The sequence below is a fragment of the Fundulus heteroclitus genome, chromosome 9 (assembly GCF_011125445.2).
Source record: "Fundulus heteroclitus isolate FHET01 chromosome 9, MU-UCD_Fhet_4.1, whole genome shotgun sequence".
Classification (NCBI taxonomy): Eukaryota; Metazoa; Chordata; class Actinopteri; order Cyprinodontiformes; family Fundulidae; genus Fundulus; species Fundulus heteroclitus.
Genome location: NC_046369.1, coordinates 1,103,899 through 1,125,045, shown reverse-complemented (window position 1 = coordinate 1,125,045; position 21,147 = coordinate 1,103,899). Strand labels below are relative to the sequence as shown.

Genomic DNA, 21,147 nt, shown 5'->3' with positions numbered 1-21,147 from the left:
ACTGCTTAATTCCTTATCTCAGCTTAAATTCTTGACTCCATCAGTGGGATTAAAGCTATCTAAACACCAGAACAGTGGTTCTACTGAGACCACCAGTTAATCTTTGGTATTTTAGGTCCAGTTCAAAGTTGCAAACTGACACAAACTCTGCAGAAGGTTCTGGTTTTAAGCAGTTTCCATCCCAGTGGAGCTCTAGTCAGGATTCATCTGTTTACATGTGTCAAGGGAAAATCATACGAAACGACGCCTTCGGCCGTACAGCCGCAATGATTTTGAATACCGTACGTACGGATTTACACATACAATCAGTATGTATGTGTTCGTTACGAGGTAGTGTACGTACGCGCGCAATAAAAGCTCCAGCATTTCGCCCGCTTGGTCCAAGTCGGCGTTTCGTACGGGCGTGCCGCCTTCCGTGCACCATGTGATGGCGCTCTCTTCTAGATTTAGCGTATCGGGGGGTGTCGGAGGGGGGGGGGGCGCGTACGAAAGGAAGGATAGCTGTACGTTACAATGGATTAGACCACCCAGGATAGCGCCACCAACGTGTCGGAAAGTGCACTGCACGAACACAACTACGGAGGGGTGGGGAAGCTTCTGCTATTGGCCGAGACCGTGGCTTATTTAATTAGGGGCGTTTTTTAGGGGCCAAGGTGTACATAAGGAGGGAGGCTGTACAGAACTATTTCCATTGCTTTACAATGGAAGGTGTACAGAAGGAGGGAGGCTGTCCGGAACTGGTTCCATTGCTTTACAATGGCTTATTAGCCCACCCAGCATAGCGCCACCAACGTGTCGGAAAGAGCACTGCACGAACCAACTACGGGCGGGAAGGGAAAAGTGGGGAAGCTTCTGCTATTGGCCGAGACCGTGGCTTAATTAATTATGCGTGTTTTTTAGGGGCCAAGGCGTACATAAGGAGGGAGGCTGTACAGAACTGGTTCCATTGCTTTACAATGGAAGGTGTACAGAAGGAGGGAGGCTGTCCGGAACTGGTTCCATTGCTTTACAATGGCTTATTAGCCCACCCAGCATAGCGCCACCAACGTGTCGGAAAGAGCACTGCACGAACCAACTACGGGCGGGAAGGGAAAAGTGGGGAAGCTTCTGCTATTGGCCGAGACCGTGGCTTATTTAATTATGCGTGTTTTTTAGGGGCCAAGGCGTACATAAGGAGGGAGGCTGTACAGAACTGGTTCCATTGCTTTACAATGGAAGGTGTACAGAAGGAGGGATGGTGTACAGGCCTGTCCAAATATCAATAGCACCAATGGTGGTGGGGAATGGTACTGCAGCATATGGCCAAGAGTGGAAATCTGGGCCCGTTTTGTTTCTGGAGCTATGCCACCAGCCAAGCAATATTTGATTTTTGATAATTGAGGCCTTTGCAGCTCATATTTTTGGACCAAACTTATAAATGTTAATTTCCTGGAAGTGCTCTACAACATGCCACTAACCACATCTTATCTCATTGCTAAAAGGAAGTAGCTATAGGAAGGGGATACAGGTATGAGCTCTTACCTGTTGGTAGATGCCTCAAAGAGGCTCCTGTATGCCGAGTTTGAGCTGGAACAGACAAACCGTGTGTGAGCTGTGTGCCATCAAAGGTTGCAAATTTTCACCTTTTGACCCCCACTGTGTCCACGTGGAACCACCCAGGGAGTTCAAAATCACAGGTTCTGCTCCTCATAAGGTCACCTACAAAATATGTTAAAATCAGCCTCCTGTGAAAAAAACAACAAAAGCTGTTTGCCCCAAAAAATTCAGCCAACTTCCTAAGGGTTCAAGACAGTATTTGAGTCTCAAAAGCTGAGGAAGAAAGGTTTATTTATGCGCAGTGATACCAAACTTTAGATATGAGTTCTAGCTCACCCCTCAACCGCCGTCTGTGATTTTTGTGCCTCTGGGTGCTTGCGTCTAAGAATGGCAACCGTTTGAAGTATGAAAAAGAGATGCACAAAACACAGAGAAGCAGTGTGTTTCGTGCCACTGTTCAGCATAGGAGCAACAAAGGGTCACAAACTTGGTACCAAACAAAAGAGTCAATGGAGACGATCGAAACAAGCCCACTTGAGCCCATGTAGCTTTTTCCTTTGTCTCCCAGCAGCTGGGTTTTTCACCTTGCTTAGGAGGCTCAATGGGGCCTCCTAGAAACCAGTGTTCTGTGCCACTGTTTAGCAAAGCAGCATCGTAGCCTCACAAACTTGGTACCAAATGAAAGAGTAAATAGAGACGATCGAAACAAGCCCACTTGAGCCCATGTAGCTTTTTCCTTTGTCTCCCAGCAGCTGGGTTTTTCACCTTGCTTAGGAGGCCTCAATGGGGCCTCCTAGAAACCAGTGTTATGTGCCACTGTTTAGCAAAGCAGCATCGTAGCCTCACAAACTTGGTACCAAACGAAAGAGTAAATAGAGACGATCGAAACAAGCCCACTGGAGCCCATGTAGCTCTATATTTTGTCTGCCAGCAGCTGGTTTTTGACCTTAATGAGGCCTTAATCACGGCCTCCTAAAAAGAAGTGTACCAAACTTGGTACTGTAATGGTTTTCAGATGACGAGCCCACATGCAGATATGATCGGGAAGCAAAGAAACAGTTTTAAGATGTTTATTTAGGAAACAGGCAGATATAACGGACGGGACTACGGACAACTCGGCAGGGTCAGAACGTCACGGCTGGAGAGACTGCAAAGAGAAGAAGAGTAAGTGACTCTGAAAGGTGAACCAGGAGAACTACTAGAAGCTGCACTGCTTACCATAAAGCTGGGCAGAAGTGGGTGACAGATGGATTGACCAGAGTGAGGGAAGAACCAGCAGGATCCAGAAGCACCAAAAACTGTGACAAAAACAGGGAGATCCAAAATTAGTCAAAGTTCAAAGATGAAAAAACTCACCAGCATGTTTTCAGGAGTTGGGTCAGAGGCCACGTCGTACCACCACTGCTTAAGGCTCTGGCGTCTTCCATCTGTCAGCGCTCTGCTTAAGAAGCCAGAGGAAGCCGCCTGCAACGAGCTGCAGGTGTGGGCCACACCCCCTCAGCCAACTAGGCACACCTGAGGAGTAGAGTTAGAGCAGGACAACACAGAGGGCCAAGGTGTACAGAAGGAGGGAGGCTGTACAGGCAACATGGAAGTACAAAACGGTTCTCTGGCCCATATATATAGGGGCTAAGGGGTGTAGCAGAGTGGATAACAACATTGCCTTCCACCCAGAGGAGCTGGGGTTCAAATCTCACCTCAGCCTTCATATTCTCATTTAGTACATTAAAGTAAATAAACAATTTAGACTTGAAATATTTTTCTAATTTCTTAATAGGACTCTGGAAGGGAAATTTGGAAACAGATTTAATAATAATTTGAACATTATCTTTTAAAAAGTGGCGTTTTTTTCCCCCGATCCTAGATGTACATAACACGGTAGCGGACTTACAAATAAAGTGTACATAACTCGGTAGGTTACGGGCTGACTCATTGGAAATCAAGCTCCACTGTTGTGTCTGAAACTGCACTACACGACCACAACTACCGGGGGAGGGGAACAGCTTTTGCTATTGGCTGAGAGCGTGGCCTATGTAATTATGTGGGTTAAGGAGGGGTCAAGGTGTACAGAAGGAGGGAGGCTGTACAGGCAACATGGAAGTACAAAACGGCTCTCTACCCCCTATATATAGGGGCTAAGGGGTGTAGCAGAGTGGATAACAACATTCCACCCAGAGGAGCAGGGTTCGAATCTCACCTCGGCCATCATATTTTCATTTACAAAATTAAAGCAAATAAACATCTTGTACTTTGAAATATTTTTCTAATTTCTTAATAGGACTCTGGAAGGGAAATTTGGAGACAGATTTAATAATAATTTGAACATTATCTTTTAAAAAGTGGCGTTTTTTTTCGGTTCTAGATGTACATAATGCGGTAGCTGACGTACATCTAAAGTGTACATAACGGCGTAGCTGCCGTACATATAAAGTGTACATATCGCAGTAGGTTATTTTTAACTAGAAAAATTTCTGAAGAAATTTAGCAAGGCGCCTGCCACTTGGTGCGTACCGTACCGTCAGAAATAGCAACAGGAAGCAACACTGCGAATTTCAGCTTCCTACGGTCTTCACAGCCCCCGCAACGGCCGTTGAAAGGTGCCATGTTAAGTCAATGGACCTCCTAGGAGCCTCTTGCTAGCAGCGTTGTCGTGGAGACTCACTGACAGCTACAGCCCTCTCTGTCTGTAAAGGCAGAACAACCCTGGCTAAGCAGAAGTTGGTAGGACCTTCCCAAAGCTACTTCTGGTTAGCAACATGCTAACGGTTAGCCGCTAGCATGGTTGTGTTCAGTATCACCGGGTGATGTTACTCTGTTAGTTTGGTCTAAATCCTGTACTGAGAAGTGCCTAAAAAGGGAGAAAATCCAAAAATTCACCAAATCTGTCAAGCAGGAGTTTGTACAAGCTTCTTATAGCTACTTCCGGTTAGCAACATGCTAACCGTTAGCTGCTAACATGGTTGTGTATGGTATCACTGGGTGAGTGTACTCTGTTAGTTTGGTCCAAATCCGGTACTGGGATGAGCCTCAAATAGGGAGAAAATACGTCGTTTATAACGTTGCCATGGTAACTCAAAATGGCGGGTGGTACAAAAAAATACTTCATGGGATCAGCACACATGTTTTAATATACACAATGTGGGGATTATAATACAAAACTCTTAGTCTCCCACGCCGGGAATCGATCCCACGACCTCTTGCATGGTAAGCCTGCACTCTCCCTCTGAGCTATACTGTAGCTCCATATATGGGCATGCAGTATTGGGACCATAATGGGTTCGGTCCTCCATTGAAAAGCATTGGATGTTTGACACCTCATAGCTTGGAGATGCTTTATGCGACGTAGCCCAAATTTTTTGTGGAGCTTTCTCTCTAAGTGAAGAACAGACTCTGTGAAGCAGAAGTTGGTGAGACCTTCCTAGAGCTACTTCCGGTTAGCAACATGCTAACCGTTAGCCGCTAACAAGGTTGTGTTCAGTACCACCGGGTGAGTGTACTCTGTCAGTTTGGTCCAAATCCTGTACTGGGAAGTGCCTCAAATAGGGGTGCCAATACTTAATGTCACCAAACGTGACCAAAATTCATTGGTCAGATTGGCCTCCTTTAGCAACTCAGCCTCACCACATCTGGGCCCAGAACTCAACATTTGACCAAAATGGTGTGTAGTGCCATTTCCCACATGTGGGTGGTGCTGTATTGGCCAATTGGGTCGTGTCTGGTTATCATGCCAGGTCCTGTTGGAAGCAAAGGTCCAATAGGAAAGCATGTGATATCCAAAATGGTACAGAAAATTGACACATGACTGAAAGTCACATGAAAATTTTAAAATGTTAAGAGGAAGTGACTGTGCGAATTTCAGATTTCTACATTAATCACAGCCGCTGCAGTGAGCGATGAAAGTTGCCATTGTATCTCAATGGAGCTTTTTCCTCTGGCCCTCAGAGTTCCGTCGTCATGGAAACTCACTCACACACCTGCAGCGGCCGAAGTGCAGACACTTTGGTCACAATAAGTCCCATTGGATTATAATGGAGAACTTTGCCTCGAACAACGCACGATTTCTCCGGAACCGTAAATGGTAGAGACGTAATTTTTTCTGTGTTTATTTCGTAACGGATAGGGGAAGAAGACTTGCTATCGGTTTTTGCTGGAAAAAGTTTAATAAAGGCGTAAAAAATTATGATGTAAATGGGATTTTTATGGATTTTCAGAAATCCTCTTAAAACGGTTCCGAACAAATCGCTGTAACTAAAAAAGTATAAGAGATATCAAAATAATTCTTTCACTATGAGTATCAGCAGGCTTTTGATGACCATGTAGCTCATTTTCATATTTTTTAAAAAATCGGTGTAGACACAGCGACGATGTAAAAAAGTGGTTGATGTGGTAAAATGCAGCTCCAAAGCGTTTTTAGGATTTTGCACATTCGCTACTCCCGAACAAATTGTTCCTGCGGGAAAACCGTAACAGTTATCCACAAAATTCCTTTTTTGTGAGTGCCAGAAGGGTTGGGACATTCATGTGTGAAAGTCTCATGTCTGTACATAAAACGGTTTAGGAGTAGCGACGATGCGAAAACATGTGATGTTTTGGATTTTTAGACGTCATTTTTCAAAACCGCTCCATAGGAAATGAATGGGGGAGGTTTCGGGTTTGTGTTGCTCTGAGGTGATTTGCGAAAAATCTATAAATGCCACACCAATGAGGGTTACATTTCCCGAATCCTGACAAAAATACCTACGTTTTGATGTATAATTTGTCTACGTAGAGTGAAAATTGAGCGAGAAAGGTCAAGTTGTTCGGAGTTTTGAAATCTTTAAAAAAGCTAGAGTGGGCCACTCTAGCGGTTGGAGAATTCCGTCATTGACTTTCATTGTAAACGATGATTTCGCTGATTTTCGGACATGAGCTTTGAGGAGTAACTGTGAAGAGACGATAAAAGATATCCACATCCCGTTTTTACTTCTGAGTAGTTCACAGATATATCTACAAACTGGAAGTTAAACGGTGTTTGTAGGTGAAAGCATGGCGACACAGTACAGCTTTGAAAATGGTCCTTTTGAGGGTTTTTTGAGGCTTTCTTTCTCCCCGACTCCATTCATTCCTATGGGGTTGTTTTGGGGTGGTTTTTCGCTTATTTTGTTGCCATGGTAACTCGAAATCCCAATAAAAGTAGTAGCACACATCTCGAGATCGAGCCACAGGTTTTGATGCCTATATTGTGGGGGTGCACGCTATGTTTTGGGCCGCATTAATCGTGAAGGAAGAAAAATAAAGAATATTAATATTAATAAAGAGACGCCTTTAGAGGTGAATAGTAATAGGCCCTGCCCATGCATTTGCATTGGGAGGCAGTGCTGTGCTTCGCACAGCACTGCCTCCTCATTGCACATGCAAGGCAGGCGCCTAACTAGAAAAATTTCTGAAGAAATTTAGCAAGGCGCCTGCCACTTGGTGCATACCGTACCGTCAGAAATAGCAACAGGAAGCCACACTGCGAATTTCAGCTTCCTACGGTCTTCACAGCCTCCGCAACGGCCGTTGAAAGGTGCCATGTTAAGTCAATGGACCTCCTAGGAGCCTCTTGCTAGCAGCGTTGTCATGGAGACTCACTGACAGCTGCAGCCCTCTCTCTGTCTGTAAAGGCAGAAGAACTCTGGCTAAGCAGCAGTTGGTAGGACCTTCCTAAAGCTATTTCCGGTTAGCAACATGCTAACGGTTAGCCGCTAGCATGGATGTGTTCAGTATCACCGGGTGATGTTACTCTGTTAGTTTGGTTGAAATCCTGTACTGAGAAGTGCCTAAAAAGGGAGAAAATGCTAAAATTCACCAAATCTGTCAAGCAGAAGTTTGTACAGGCTTCCTAGAGCTACTTCCGGTTAGCAACATGCTAACCGTTAGCCGCTAACATGGTTGTGTTTGGTATCACTGGGTGAGTGTACTCTGTTAGTTTGGTCCAAATCCTGTACTGGGATGAGCCTTAAATAGGGAGAAAAAACGTCGTTTATAACGTTGCCATGGTAACTCAAAATGGCGGGTGGTACAAAAAAATACTTCATGGGATCAGCACATATGTTTTAATATACACACTGTGGGGATTATAATACAAAAATCTCAGTCTTCCACGCCGATTTCGATCCCACGACCTCTTGCATGCAAAGCCTGCACTTTCCATCTGAGCTATACTGTAGCACCATATATGGGCATGCAGTATTGGGACCATAAGGCGTTTGGTCCCCCATTGAAAAGCATTGGACGTTTGACACCTGATAGCTTGGAGATGCTTTATGCCACGTAGCCCAAATTTCTTGTGGAGCTTTCTCTCTAAGGTAAGAACAGACTCTGTGAAGCAGAAGATGGTGAGACCTTTCTAGAGCTACTTCCGGTTAGCAACATGCTAACAGTTAGCCGCTAACATGGTTGTGTTCAGTATCACCGGGTGATTGTACTCTGTCAGTTTGGTCCAAATCCTGTACTGGGAAGTGCCTCAAATAGGGGTGCCAATACTTAATGTCACCAAACGTGACCAAAGTTCATTGGTCAGATTGGCCTCCTTTAGCAACTCACCCTCACCACATCTGGGCCCAGAACTCAACATTTGACCAAAATGATGTGTAGCACCATTTCCCACAGATTGGTGGTGCTGTATTGGCCAATTGGGTCGTGTTTGGTTATCATGCCAGGTCCTGTTGGAAGCAAAGGCCCAATAGGAAAGCATGTAAAATCCAAAATGGCACAGAAAACTGACACATGGCTGAAAGTCACATGAAAATTTTAAAATGTTAAGAGGAAGTGACTCTGCGAATTTCAGATTTCTACATTAATCACAGCCGCTGCAGCTGGCGTCGAAAGTTGCCATTCTATCTCAATGGAACGTCTCCCACTGGCCCTCAGAGTTCCGTCGTCATGGAAACTCACTGACACAGCTGCAGCGGGCCAGTCTAAAAAAGTGCAGACACTTGGTGTCCAAGTCTGCCTAATGGATTATAATGGAGAACTTTGCCTCGAACAACGCACGATTTCTCCGGGACCGTAAATGGTAGAGACGTAATTTTTTCTGTGTTTATTTCGTAAAGGATAGGGGAAGAAGACTTGCTATCGGTTTTTGCTGGAAAAAGTTTAATAAAGGCGTAAAAAATTATGATCTAAAGGACATTTTTATGAAATTTCAGAAATCCTCTGAAAATGATCCCGAACAAATCGCTCTGGCTAAAAAAGTATAAGAGATATCAAAATAATTCTTTCACTGTGAGTATCAGCAGGCTTTTGATGACCATGTAGCTCATTTTCATATTTGTACAAAAATCGGTGTAGGCACAGCGACGATGTAAAAAAGTGGATGATGTGGGAAAATGCAGCTCCAAAGCGATTTCAGGATTTTGCACATTCGCTACTCCCGAACAAATTGTTCCTGTGGAAAAACCGTAACAGTTATCCACAAAATTCCTTTTTTGTGAGTGCCAGAAGGGTTGGGACATTCATGTGTGAAAGTCTCATGTCTGTACATAAAACGGTTTAGGAGTAGCGACGATGCGAAAACATGTGATGTTTTGGATTTTTAGACGTCATTTTTCAAAACCGCTCCATAGGAAATGAATGGGGGAGGTTTCGGGTTTGTGTCGGTCTGAGGTGATTTGCGAAAAATCTATAAATGCCACACCAATGAGGATTACATTTCCCGAATCCTGACAAAAATACCTACGTTTTGATGTATAATTTGTCAACGTAGAGTGAAAATTGAGCGAGTAAGGTCAAGTTGTTCGGAGTTTTGAAATTTTTAAAAAAGCTAGAGTGGGCCACTCTAGCGGTTGGAGAATTCCGTCATTGACTTTCATTGTAAACGATGATTTCGCTGATTTTTGGACATGAGCTTTGAGGAGTAACTGTGAAGAGACGATAAGAGATATCCACATCCCGTTTTCACTTCTGAGTAGTTCACAGAAATATCTACAAACTGGAAGTTAAATGGTGTTCGTAGGTGGAAGCATGACGAACCAGTACAGCTTTGAAAATGGTCATTTTGAGGCTTTTTTTAGACTTTCTTTCTACCCGACTCCATTCATTCCTATGGGTTTTTTGGGGGTGGTTTTTCGCTAATTTTGTTGCCATGGTAACTCGAAACCCCAATCAAAGTAGTAGCACACTATTCCCGACCGAGCCGCACGTTTTGATACCTATGTTGTGGGGGTGCACGCTACGGTTCCGGCCGCATTAAGCGTCAAACAATTAAGAATATTAATAATAATAATAAGATAGAGACGCGTTTAGAGGTGCATAGTAATAGGTGCCTCCATGCATTTGCATGGGAGGCAGTGCTGTGCTTCGCACAGCACTGCCTCCTCATTGCACATGCAAGGCAGGCGCCTAATAATAATAAGATAGAGACGCGTTTAGAGGTGCATAGTAATAGGTGCCTCCATGCATTTGCATGGGAGGCAGTGCTGTGCTTCGCACAGCACTGCCTCCTCATTGCACATGCAAGGCAGGCGCCTAATAAATATAAACTGCAACCTGCTCTACCAAACATTTAGAGATGTCAGAGCTCCAGCAGGGGGGGTCATCGTTCCAGCACTCTAGCCCAGAGAGAGGCACTCTTCCTGGGGAGAGGTGTGTGACTGAGACCCCCCCAAGCCTGGAGGTGGAATTTTTAAATATGTGTCAAAATGTCTGTGAGTAGTGGTAAGAGCTTAACTTAGCTTATCACTCATTTATTTCCTACAGTTTTCTCAAAACAGCGCAGGTTTTGTGGATGAGATGCTGCCAAAACCTGTCCCCGGGGCAATGATCTGTCAGCATCGCACTGGAATGAGCTCCAGCAGGGGGGGTCATCGTTCCAGCACTCTAGCCCAGCGAGAGGCACTCTTCCTGGGGAGAGGTCTGTGACTGAGACCCCCCAAGCCTGGAGGTGGAATTTTTAAATGTGTCAAAATGTCTGTGAGTAGTGGTAAAAGCTTAACTTAGCTTATCACTCATTTATTTCCTACAGTTTTCTCAAAACAGCGCAGGTTTTGTGGATGAGATGCTGCCAAAACCTGTCCCCGGGGCAATGATCGGTCAGCATCGCACTGGAATGAGCTCCAGCAGGGGGGGTCATCGTTCCAGCACTCTAGCCCAGCGAGAGGCACTCTTCCTGGGGAGAGGTCTGTGACTGAGACCCCCCCAGCCTGGAAGTGGGAGATAAATTTTTTATTTTTTTTAAATTTCACATTAGGGGTCTGGAAGCTATATTTGCAAACGGGTTAAATAATAATTTTAACATTATATTAAAATAAGTGGCGTATTTCTTTTGAGTTCTGTCTCCAGCATGGCGTGGATACGAATTTAACAGGAGTAGCTCAAATTGACTTTATGGTAAGGCAGACTTCCAGAAGGAGGCCAGTCAAGCACTCTAGCCCAGCGAGAGGCACTCTTCCTGGGGAGAGGTCTCTGACTGAGACCCCCCCAGCCTGGAAGTGGGAGATTAATTTTTTTTTTTTTTTAATTTCACATTAGGGGTCTGGAAGCTATATTTGCAAACGGGTTAAATAATAATTTTAACATTATATTAAAATAAGTGGCGTATTTTTTTTGAGTTCTGTCTCCAGCATGGCGTGGATACGAATTTAACAGGAGTAGCTCAAATTATGCCTATGGTAAGGCAGACTTCCAGAAGGGGGGGTCCAGTCAAGCACTCTAGCCCAGCGAGAGGCACTCTTCCTGGGGAGAGGTCTCTGACTGAGACCCCCCCAGCCTGGAAGTGGGAGATTAATTTTTTTTTAAATTTCACATTAGGGGTCTGGAAGCTATATTTGCAAACAGATTTAATAATAATTTAAACATTATCTTTTAAAAAGTGGCGTTTTTTTTTAGGTCCTAAATGTACATAACGCGGTAGCGTACGTACATATAAAGTGTACATAACGCGGTAGCTGCCCTACATCTAAATTGTACATAACGCGGTAGCGTACAAACATATAAAGTGTACATAACGCGGTAGCTGCCCTACATCTAAATTGTACATAACGCGGTAGCGTACAAACATATAAAGTGTACATAACGCGGTAGCGTACGTACATCTAAATTGTACATAACGCGGTAGCGTACGTACATATAAAGTGTACATAACGCGGTAGCGTACGTACATATAAAGTGTACATAACGCGGTAGTTGCCCTACATCTAAAATGTACATAACGCGGTAGCGTACGTACGTATAAAATGTACATAACGCGGTAGCGTACGTACATATAAAGTGTACATAACGCGGTAGCGTACGTACATATAAAGTGTACATAACGCGGTAGCGTACGTACATATAAAGTGTACATAACGCGGTAGCTGCCGTACATCTAAAGCGTACATAACGCGGTAGCGTACGTACATCTAAAGCGTACATAACGCGGTAGCTACCGTAATATCTAAAGCGTACATAACGCGGTAGCTGCCGTACATCTAAAGCGTACATAACGCGGTAGCTGCCCTACATCTAAAATGTACATAACGCGGTAGCGTACGTACATATAAAATGTACATAACGCGGTAGCGTACGTACATATAAAGTGTACATAACGCGGTAGCTGCCGTACATCTAAAGCGTACATAACGCGGTAGCTGCTGTACATCTAAAGCGTACATAACGCGGTAGCTGCTGTACATCTAAAGCGTACATAACGCGGTAGCTGCCGTACATGTACATTGTACATAACGCGGTAGCTGCCGTACATCTAAAGTGTACATAACGCGGTAGCTTCCGTACATCTAAAGTGTACATAACGCGGTAGCTGCCGTACATGTACATTGTACATATCGCGGTAGCTGCCGTACATCTAAAGTGTACATATCGCGGTAGGTTATTTTTAATAAATATAACATTGTCTTATGAAGTTCAACATGTGGCTACCACTGTTACAAACTGTAACCTGTCCTACCAAACATTTAGAGATGTTGCCTGATGCATGTCAGAGCTCCAGCAGGGGGGTCATCGTTCCAGCACTCTTACCCAGCAAGAGGCCCTCTTCCTGGGGAGAGGTCTGTGACTGAGACCCCCCCAGCCTGGAAGTGGGAGATAAATTTTTTTTTTTTATTTCACATTAAGGGTCTGGAAGCTATATTTGCAAACAGATTTAATAATAATTTGAACATTATCTTTTAAAAAGTGGCTTTTTTTTAGGTCCTAAATGTACATAACGCGGTAGCGTACGTACATATAAAGTGTACATAACGCGGTAGCGTACGTACATATAAAGTGTACATAACGCATTAGCGTACGTACATATAAAGTGTACATAACGCAGTAGCGTACGTACATATAAAGTGTACATAACGCGGTAGCGTACGTACATATAAAGTGTACATAACGCGGTAGCTGCCCTACATCTAAAATGTACATAACGCGGTAGCGTACGTACATATAAAGTGTACATAACGCGGTAGCGTACGTACATCTAAAGTGTACATAACACGGTAGCTGCCGTACATCTAAAGTGTACATATCGCGGTAGGTTATTTTTAATAAATATAACATTGTCTTATGAAGTTCAGCATGTGGCTACCACTGTTACAAACTGTAACCTGTCCTACGAAACATTTAGAGATGTTGCCTTATGCATGTCAGAGCTCCAGCAGGGGGGTCATCGTTCCAGCACTCTTACCCAGCAAGAGGCCCTCTTCCTGGGGAGAGGTCTGTGACTAAGACCCCCCCCAGCCTGGAAGTGGGAGATTAATTTTTTATTTCACATTAGGGGTCTGGAATCTATATTTGCAAACGGGTTAAATAATAATTTTAACATTATATTAAAATAAGTGGCGTATTTTTTTTTAGTTCTGGCCTGACGGCAGCGGCAAAGGGAATCTATGGGTCCTGTACGGCCGGTCCACATTTCGGACGCTTGGCCCTCCCAAAAATGCGCCACTTTGACGGACGTGCGGGCTCGGCCAATGCGTGAACCTTTCCCGTTTTTCCCTTCCCGCCCCCTGCCACGCTGGCGCCATCCCCGCTCCGACAGGTTGGTGGCGCCGAAGGCCCGACGCCAGCAGCAAAGGGAATCTGTGGGTCCTGTACGGCCGGTCCACGTTTCGGCCGCCTGGCCCCTCCCAAAATCGCGCCACTTCGACGGACGCGCGGGCTCGGCCAATGCGGGGCTGTACGCCCCCCTCCCTCTGCCTGCGTACGGTACGCGACCCTACCCCCGGGTGCCACACTGTGGATGTAGCCCGCGCTGCGAGCGGAGAAGGGCCTTCTTTGGGGGGCCGCCGCACGGCCGCCGTGCGCGGCGCCGCGACGGCGGCGGCGGCGTGGCGGGCGGGGATCCGCTCTGCACCTGCCCGGCCCGCCCGCCGATTTTTAAGGGGGCCGGCCCGGCCGCGGCGAGCTTCGGAACGCCGCCGCGCATACCTGGGCATTGGGGCTGTACGGGGCTGTACAGAAATGGAGGGTCTCGTTTCGCCCGCCCGCCCTGGAAATTTTGGTTTTGGCCCTAGGGGGGTCTGATGTCACTTTTTATTACCTACAGAATAAAATATGGTTTGATTTATATTTTCTATTCATTAAAACCAGCTGAGCAGCAGTTTCTTGAGCACTCCTTTCTCCTGTTAACATTGTGTGTTAAATTGTGTGTCTGCAGCTTGTCAGGCTGTCTGGTCTCAGAGGAAGGCTGTGCTTCTCTGGCTTCTGCTCTGAGTTCCAACCCCTCCCACCTGAAAGAGTTGGACCTGAGCTACAATCATCCAGGAGACTCAGGAGTGAATCTGCTGTCGGCTAGACTGAAGGATCCACAGTGGAGACTGGAAGCTCTCAGGTATGCAGGAATAAAGGTATAGAGGTAGCCTCCTTGATTTACCCCCCCCCCCATCCCACTCTGACCTCTCTTATCTATAGTTTGTTTAAATAAGGCTAACATATCATTAGGAATAGTTCAATGCAGTGTCCCACAGTGGGAAGATTCAAGATGATGATACAAATCCTGGCAGGCTCAGTCTGATGGTCTGTTCCCCCAGAAATAGTGGAAAGCTGTGGGCTGACTTTGTAGAAGATTGGAGCAGAAAGACTTAAAAATACAAAGATGACTAATCATAATCTTAAGGATATGTACATTTAAATATCTGCTATAAAAGAGTGCTGTTCTGAAGGCTGGACTGTGGGGCAGTTTCCAGGCTCATCACCAGAGTGCTTTTTGAGTCATGTTGGAGGAGATGTAAAAATTGTGTATCTGGAAGCAGTGAGGATCTTTACAAGCCGATTTGTGGAAGCAGTCTATGTTGTATTTCCTGACAGCTCGTCCTTAAGAATGCTGAGTTTTGTTTATTGTCCACTCAGAATAATATGTTAAGTAGGTTATTGTTCTGGATCTCCACATTCAGTGATAACAGCACAAGACTGGAAGAAGATAAAACAGTTTTCATTTGTTCCCAGATCTAGTTTGGGCTCTAAATAAAGGCCTGTTATGTTTACTACACAGCATTTGGCTGTAATGATTTTTGTATTCTACTAATATGAAATGTTTGTTCCTGGAAGCTCCTACTTTGACCTCCAATCCAGGCTCCGCCCCTTTAGAGAAGCTCTCATAGATGAAGCTAAGAGTCACCTTGATGCTGCAGACCTTTGTTCAGGGAGGAGATGTCAGGATGTTTGTGACAGTCTGTTCCAGGCTTTAGTTGTTGATGCAAACAAAGACTCTCTGGACTGTTTTATCTGCTGGGGGCCTTGTTCCAGAGGCTCCTTGGACACTTTCACAAGCCATTACTGCAGCTGCTGGATTCAGAAAGCTGCATCATCTTCTTGGTCTCATTGTAAATGTGAGCAGCGCCACCTGGTGGTGCTGATTGGTAGAGGAAGAGCTGAAAGGTTGGAGGTGTTTGTCAGAGGTCTGTGATGATGATTTAGACTTAGACTTGGACAACTTTATTTGTCGTCCTGCATGCACAGAGTGCGTACAGAACGGAATTTCGTTTGCATACAGCTTGGAAAATCACGGTAAATTGCAGTAAATTACAGTGTCCATTTGTGGCTTCAGAAGTTCAGAATCCATTTTTCGCTTCAGCAGTTCAACGGTCTGATGGCATATGTGCAAATGTGCAATATGCGAATGTGGTACAAAGTCCATTTTGCATTTTTGCAGCTTCAGCAGTTCAGAGTCCCTATTGTGGCTTCAGCAGTTTCAGCAGTTCAACAGTCTGATGGCAGCAGGGAAAAAGCTTTTGCAGAACCTGGTGGACCTGCAGCGGAAGCTGCGGAAGCTCTTCCCAGAGGGCAGCAGGGAGAACAGTCCATGGTGGGGGTGTGAGGGGTCCCTGATGATGTTATGGGCTCGGGACACAGCGCTGTGATGAAAGGTCCTTGATGGAGGGAAGAGGAGCCCTGATGATCCCTTCTGCTGTCCTCACCACTCTCCTCACGTTCTTCCAGTCAGCGGCACTGCAGCCTCCACACCACACAGAGACAGCTGGACAGAATGCTCTCTATGGTGCTTCTGTAGAAGGTTGTGAGGATGGGCGGGGGCAGGTGGGCTCTTCTCATCCTCCGCAGGAAGTACAGTCGTTTCTGTGCCCTCTTCACCAGTGACGTGGTGTTCACAGTCCAGGTGAGGTTGTCCGTGATGTGCACCCCCAGGAACTTGGTGCTGCTGACCACCTCCACAGCTGAGCTGTTGATGAGCAGTGGAGCGTGGTGAGGCTGGTTCTTCCTGAAGTCGACGATGATCTCTTTAGTCTTCTCCATGTTCAGGATCAGGCTGTTGTCTCTGCACCGGCCCACCAGTTGCTCCACTTCCTCTCTGTAGTCCTGGTCATTGTCGTCTCTGATCAGGCCCACCACCGTTGTGTCATCTGCGAACTTCACGATGTGATTGGTGGTGAACCTGGGGACGCAGTCGTGTGTCATCAGGGTGAACAGCAGGGGGCTCAGGACGCAGCCCTGGGGGGAGCCCGTGCTGAGGGTGACGACATCAGAGGTGTTCTGTCCGACCCGGACAGACTGAGGTCTGTTGGTGAGGAAGTCTAGCAGTCAGTTCCGGAAGGGTGTGCTGAAGCCCTGATTTTCCAGTTTTCCCACCAGATGCTTTGGGATGATGGTGTTGAACGCTGAACTGAAGTCCAGGAACTGCATCCGCACGTGCATGTTCTTCTCTTTCAGGTGTGCCAGGCTCAGGTGAAGAGCAGAGGAGATGGCGTCCTCGGTGGAGCGGTTCCGTCGGTAGGCAAACTAGAACGGGTCGAGTGTTGGGGAGACTGGAGACGATGTGTTCTTTCACCAGCCTTTCAAAGCACTTCATCATGATGGGAGTCAGTGCAACACGCCAGTAGTCGTTGAAGCAGGTCACTTGAGGCACCGTAATGATGGAGGCAGACTTGAAGCATGCTGGCACTGTGGCTTGGTCCAGGGAGGTGTTAAAATGTCTGTGACCAGCCAGCTGACCTGCACACTCTTTGAGCACCCGCCCAGGTATGTTGTCGGGACCTGGGGCCTTCCGCGGGTTGACTCTCCTCAAAGTCTTCCACACGTCGGCAGTGTCAAGGCGGAGGACCTCCTCTTCCTGATGGGGAACAGTTTTCACTGCTGGAGTCCTGTTTAGTGCCTCAAACCTCCCAAAGAAGTTATTTAGTCCATTGAGGAAGTCAGCATCAACTTCACCCACCGGGGGGGCGTGTTGTATTCAGTGATCGCCCATATGCATTTCCACATGCTCCTGGTGTTGCTGGCATCATAGAAAAGCTCCTGGACTGTGGTTCCGCTTCGCCAACCTGATGGCACGGTTCAGGTTGGCTCTCGATGTCCTCAGAGCCTCCTTGTCACCAGACTTGAAGGCTGAGTTCCGTGCTTTTAGCGCTTGACGGACCTCCACAGCAATCCAGGGTCGTTGGTTGGCTCGGGTGATGATAGTCTTGGTGGTGCTGACATCCTCAATGCATTTGTTGATGTAGGCTGACACAGTCATGGCGTACTCATCAACGTTGATCTTGTCCTCATAAGTTGCTGCAGCTTTGAACATGTCCCAGTCGGAACACTCAAAACAGTCCTGGAGCGCCTCCATTGCTCCCTCAGTCCACACCCTCACCTGCCTCACTACAGGCTTAGCTCTGATCAGCAGGGGCCTGTATGCAGGAGTTAGCAGATAGATGGTCTGAGGGGCCCTGGTGGGGGCAGGGGCTGCCTTGAATGCGCCTTTAATGTTTGTATAAACTGCATCTAGAGTGTTCTTTCCCCGAGTTGCAAATTCCACATGTTGGTAAAAATATGGGAGAACAGTTTTCAGATTTGCCTGGTTAAAATCCCCAGCAATGATGAAAACGCCCTCTGTATGTGTAGATTGCAGCTTGGAGATAGTCCGGTACAGAATACTCATGGCCTCCTTCTTATTAGCGCTCGGAGGTACATACACTGCTGTTATAATAACCACAGTGAACTCTGGGGTCTGGGGTTCTTGAGTTGAGCCATGTCTCGATCAGGATCAGAGCGCAACATTCTCTTAACTCCCTTTCTGCAGAAAGTTTGAGTTGCAAATGGTCCATCTTGTTGTCCAGTGAGCGGATGTTGGAGAGCCAGATGGACGGTAGCGGCGAACTGAATGGGTTAGCCTTTAGCTTGGCTGCCACACCTCCACGACACCCTCGCTTCTTCGGCCGGCTACACCGCCTTCTCTTTACTCTCCATCGGCGTGATCTGCACCTCGTCACCGCCGCTTCACAGGCCTCCGCGACTGTGCTCCGCAAAATCCTGCAGTCATGTAAACATTTGAGCGTCGCAGTAGTTAAGAGTCCAAAACTACCCCATGGCTGTAACTCCAGCAGGCGCTCGCAGTCAAGTACTGATCGGCTAGGTAGATGAGAGATTTTTTTTGTGTGAAAAATGTCGAGAGTTGGTCGGAGTTAAGCTGTACGCGGCCGCTGCCTCAGGTGGGTGCTGCCAAAAAAAAAAAAAAAAAAAAAAAATCCACTGCAGGCTACAATGTTTCCATCATCATCAGAGCCCAGGTGTCTGTTTGCTCTCAGCTCTTTCTTTCTCTGGACGTGGATGTGTCCAAATGTTGGACTGGTCCTTTCTCAGTGGAGGACAATGTGTGTCTGAAAGACATGTAATGTCAATGTTTGCTGCTGAAAGAGACTGATGGTCTGACCCCCCTCCTCCTTTCAGGGTGGAGCCTGCTGGAGTCCGATGGTTGACACCAGGTCTGAGGAAGTGTAAGTGTGTTTTTATTTGATTCATGACAACAAAGCAGCTCACATTCAACCATCTTCAAACTGTCCATCACTCATTCAGGGGTCATCATCATAGTGTCAATAAATGATCAATAACTGCAGCTGGATTGTCTTTGTTCTCTCCATCAGATTCCTGTCAACTCACAATCGACACAAACACAGTGAGCAGAAAACTCAAACTGTCTGAAGACAACAGGAAGGTGACACGGATGGAGGAGCTTCAGTCATATCCTGATCATCCAGACAGATTTGATGATCCTCAGCTGCTGTGTAGAACTGGTCTGACTGGTCGCTGTTACTGGGAGGTCGAGTGGAGAGGAGGAGTTGATATATCAGTGAGTTACAGAAGAATCATGAGGAGAGGAGACAGTAGAGATTGTTGGTTTGGACTGAATGATCAGTCCTGGAGGCTCAGATGCTCTAATCGTCATGGTTACTCTGTCTGGCACAATAAGGGAGGAACATCCATCTCCTCCTCCTCCTCCTCCTCCTCCTCCTCCTCCTCCAACAGAGCAGCAGTGTATGTGGACTGTCCTGCTGGTATTCTGTCCTTCTACAGCGTCTCCTCTGACTCACTGATCCACCTCCACACCTTCAACACCACATTCACTGAACCTCTGCTTCCTGGGTTTGGGCTGAGGTCCAATTCTGGTTCCTCTGTGTTTCTGTGCTGATTGAGTCTAAAGAGTCTCCTCCTGTCAGAGAAAGCCTCTCCCTGTTGAACAGATAGTTCAGTCTGTTCATGTCTGTCTCTTTCACTCAGAAACACGTTTTCACACGGCGAGCATGTGCACTTTAGTGGGAACGTGTCTACACAGAATAAATACATCTGTCCTTTAACTTTTTTCCAAATCCTTTTTCGTTCCTGTTGATTTCTGCTGCTCTGCGAAGTTTAACTTCTGTAGTAAAATGATTCAAACCAGTAACATTCGTCATAAATTCTTAAACATCAGCAACTCCATCTGAGGATAACTCCAAAACTGATGTATGACTAGACCCAGGGCTGATAAAATCTATCTAATCAACCGGGTTGTACTTTTACCAAACGTCTTTAAGCTCCATTTTCACTTTTAACTTTTGGTTCTGCTTACTGGTGATTCCTAGACCTACAATTAGCAGAAGTTGTTAGTGAGCTAATTCCTCCCTTTTATTTATTTTTAAATAACCAGATTTATGTCTAGTGTATTATATTCAAACTATGGCTTTCAAACTATTAAACTTTTAATTTCAATTAATCTTGTATTATATCTTTATTTCTGAAAGTATAAAAGCTCATTTTGGAATTTTAATATGCACTTTTGCAATAAATGACACTAGTTAAACTTATGCTTGTACAAAAAATATTTTTCTTTTTTTTTAGGCACTTTTCAGAATTGGAATGACAACATCCTGGTGCCATAAAATGATAAACTCTAGCCAATAATGGGCTAAATCGCAAATCATAACGCCCTGATGTTTACACAATGTATAAACAAATGTGCCATACTCTGTGGTCTAGATGCAGGCCTGTTTTTTCCTTCTCTTCCTCCTCAGCAGGGCTGGATGGGCAGGTGTGATACATCAGGGCTGATTACCACCCTTTATAAGGAGCTGGAACCAGGATGTCAGTTCGTTTGTGCTTCAGCGTGGTACAGACCAAACCCAAGTGTTCCAACCTGATACCTTGTCTTACCCTGTTCTTGTTATCTTTTGCCTTAGAACCTCAATCATCTGCACCAAACCTGGAAGCCTCGCTTTACCTTCGTCAGAGATCAGCCTGGAAACAGTTTCAAAACCAAACTGGAACCAACTGTAACTCAGTTAGCCCTCCTATCTGCGCTTGCCTGCCTGTTCACCCTCCAACCAATCACAACACCGAGAAGGGACCAGGACCTGCACCGAAAACCCGGATGTCTGCACAGCACCCCTCACCTGGACCAAACTCAAGCCACCGCCTCAGTGAGTCCTTTTTTCCAAACATCTTCACAGTACCAAGCTCAAGTTATTCACCATCCTCTCCATGTTTCCCGGCAGAACCCACAAGACCTTTGATCCACTGAAAGATCCTTCCAGATCCAACCTTATCAATAAACCTTCTTAAACCTACATTTGTTTCAGTCATTGCGTTCCTCAGAGTCACATTGAAAGAAATGACAAAATGTGTAAATAAATATTTCATGCTGAAATATTTTTTAACTCCTAAACAAATATATAATGATATTAAGAATTTACATATACATTAATACATTTTACATTTAGGTATAATCACAAGTTTTATTGTTCATTTATTTTTTACTCTCTCTCATACACCCTGAACGGTCCCTTAGTTTGTCAAATGCAGAGACAGAAGATCTGCCCCTGGAGGGGAGTACTACGCAATGAGCAGCAGGCGGGACATATCAACTCAGTGACCAATCCTCGGCTGTTTTCAGCGAGGTTGGGGCTGTAGGTGTAGTAACAG

General features: G+C 45.8%; 1 protein-coding gene and 1 long non-coding RNA gene across 3 annotated transcripts in view; both read left to right on the top strand.

Annotated features, from left to right (window-relative positions):
- The window catches only part of LOC118564089 (NLR family CARD domain-containing protein 3-like), a 45,475-nt gene extending 25,545 nt beyond the window's left edge, over positions 1 to 19,930 (top strand). The window contains exons 6-8 of the mRNA XM_036140760.1: positions 14,138 to 14,311; positions 18,643 to 18,689; positions 18,837 to 19,930. Coding sequence (XP_035996653.1) covers positions 14,138 to 14,311; positions 18,643 to 18,689; positions 18,837 to 19,381 — 766 coding nt within the window. The 3' untranslated portion in view covers positions 19,382 to 19,930. The remainder of the gene's footprint in view (positions 1 to 14,137; positions 14,312 to 18,642; positions 18,690 to 18,836) is intronic.
- A 162-nt stretch (positions 19,931 to 20,092) lies between these two features.
- On the top strand, positions 20,093 to 20,793 carry LOC118564107. 2 transcript variants are annotated; one of them, XR_004931633.1, is made up of 3 exons: positions 20,093 to 20,310; positions 20,406 to 20,645; positions 20,721 to 20,793. It is a non-coding gene; the product is annotated as an uncharacterized LOC118564107 (long non-coding RNA). The 2 variants fall into 2 exon arrangements; XR_004931634.1 differs by having other exon boundaries at positions 20,093 to 20,335.
- Positions 20,794 to 21,147: the final 354 nt, after the last annotated feature.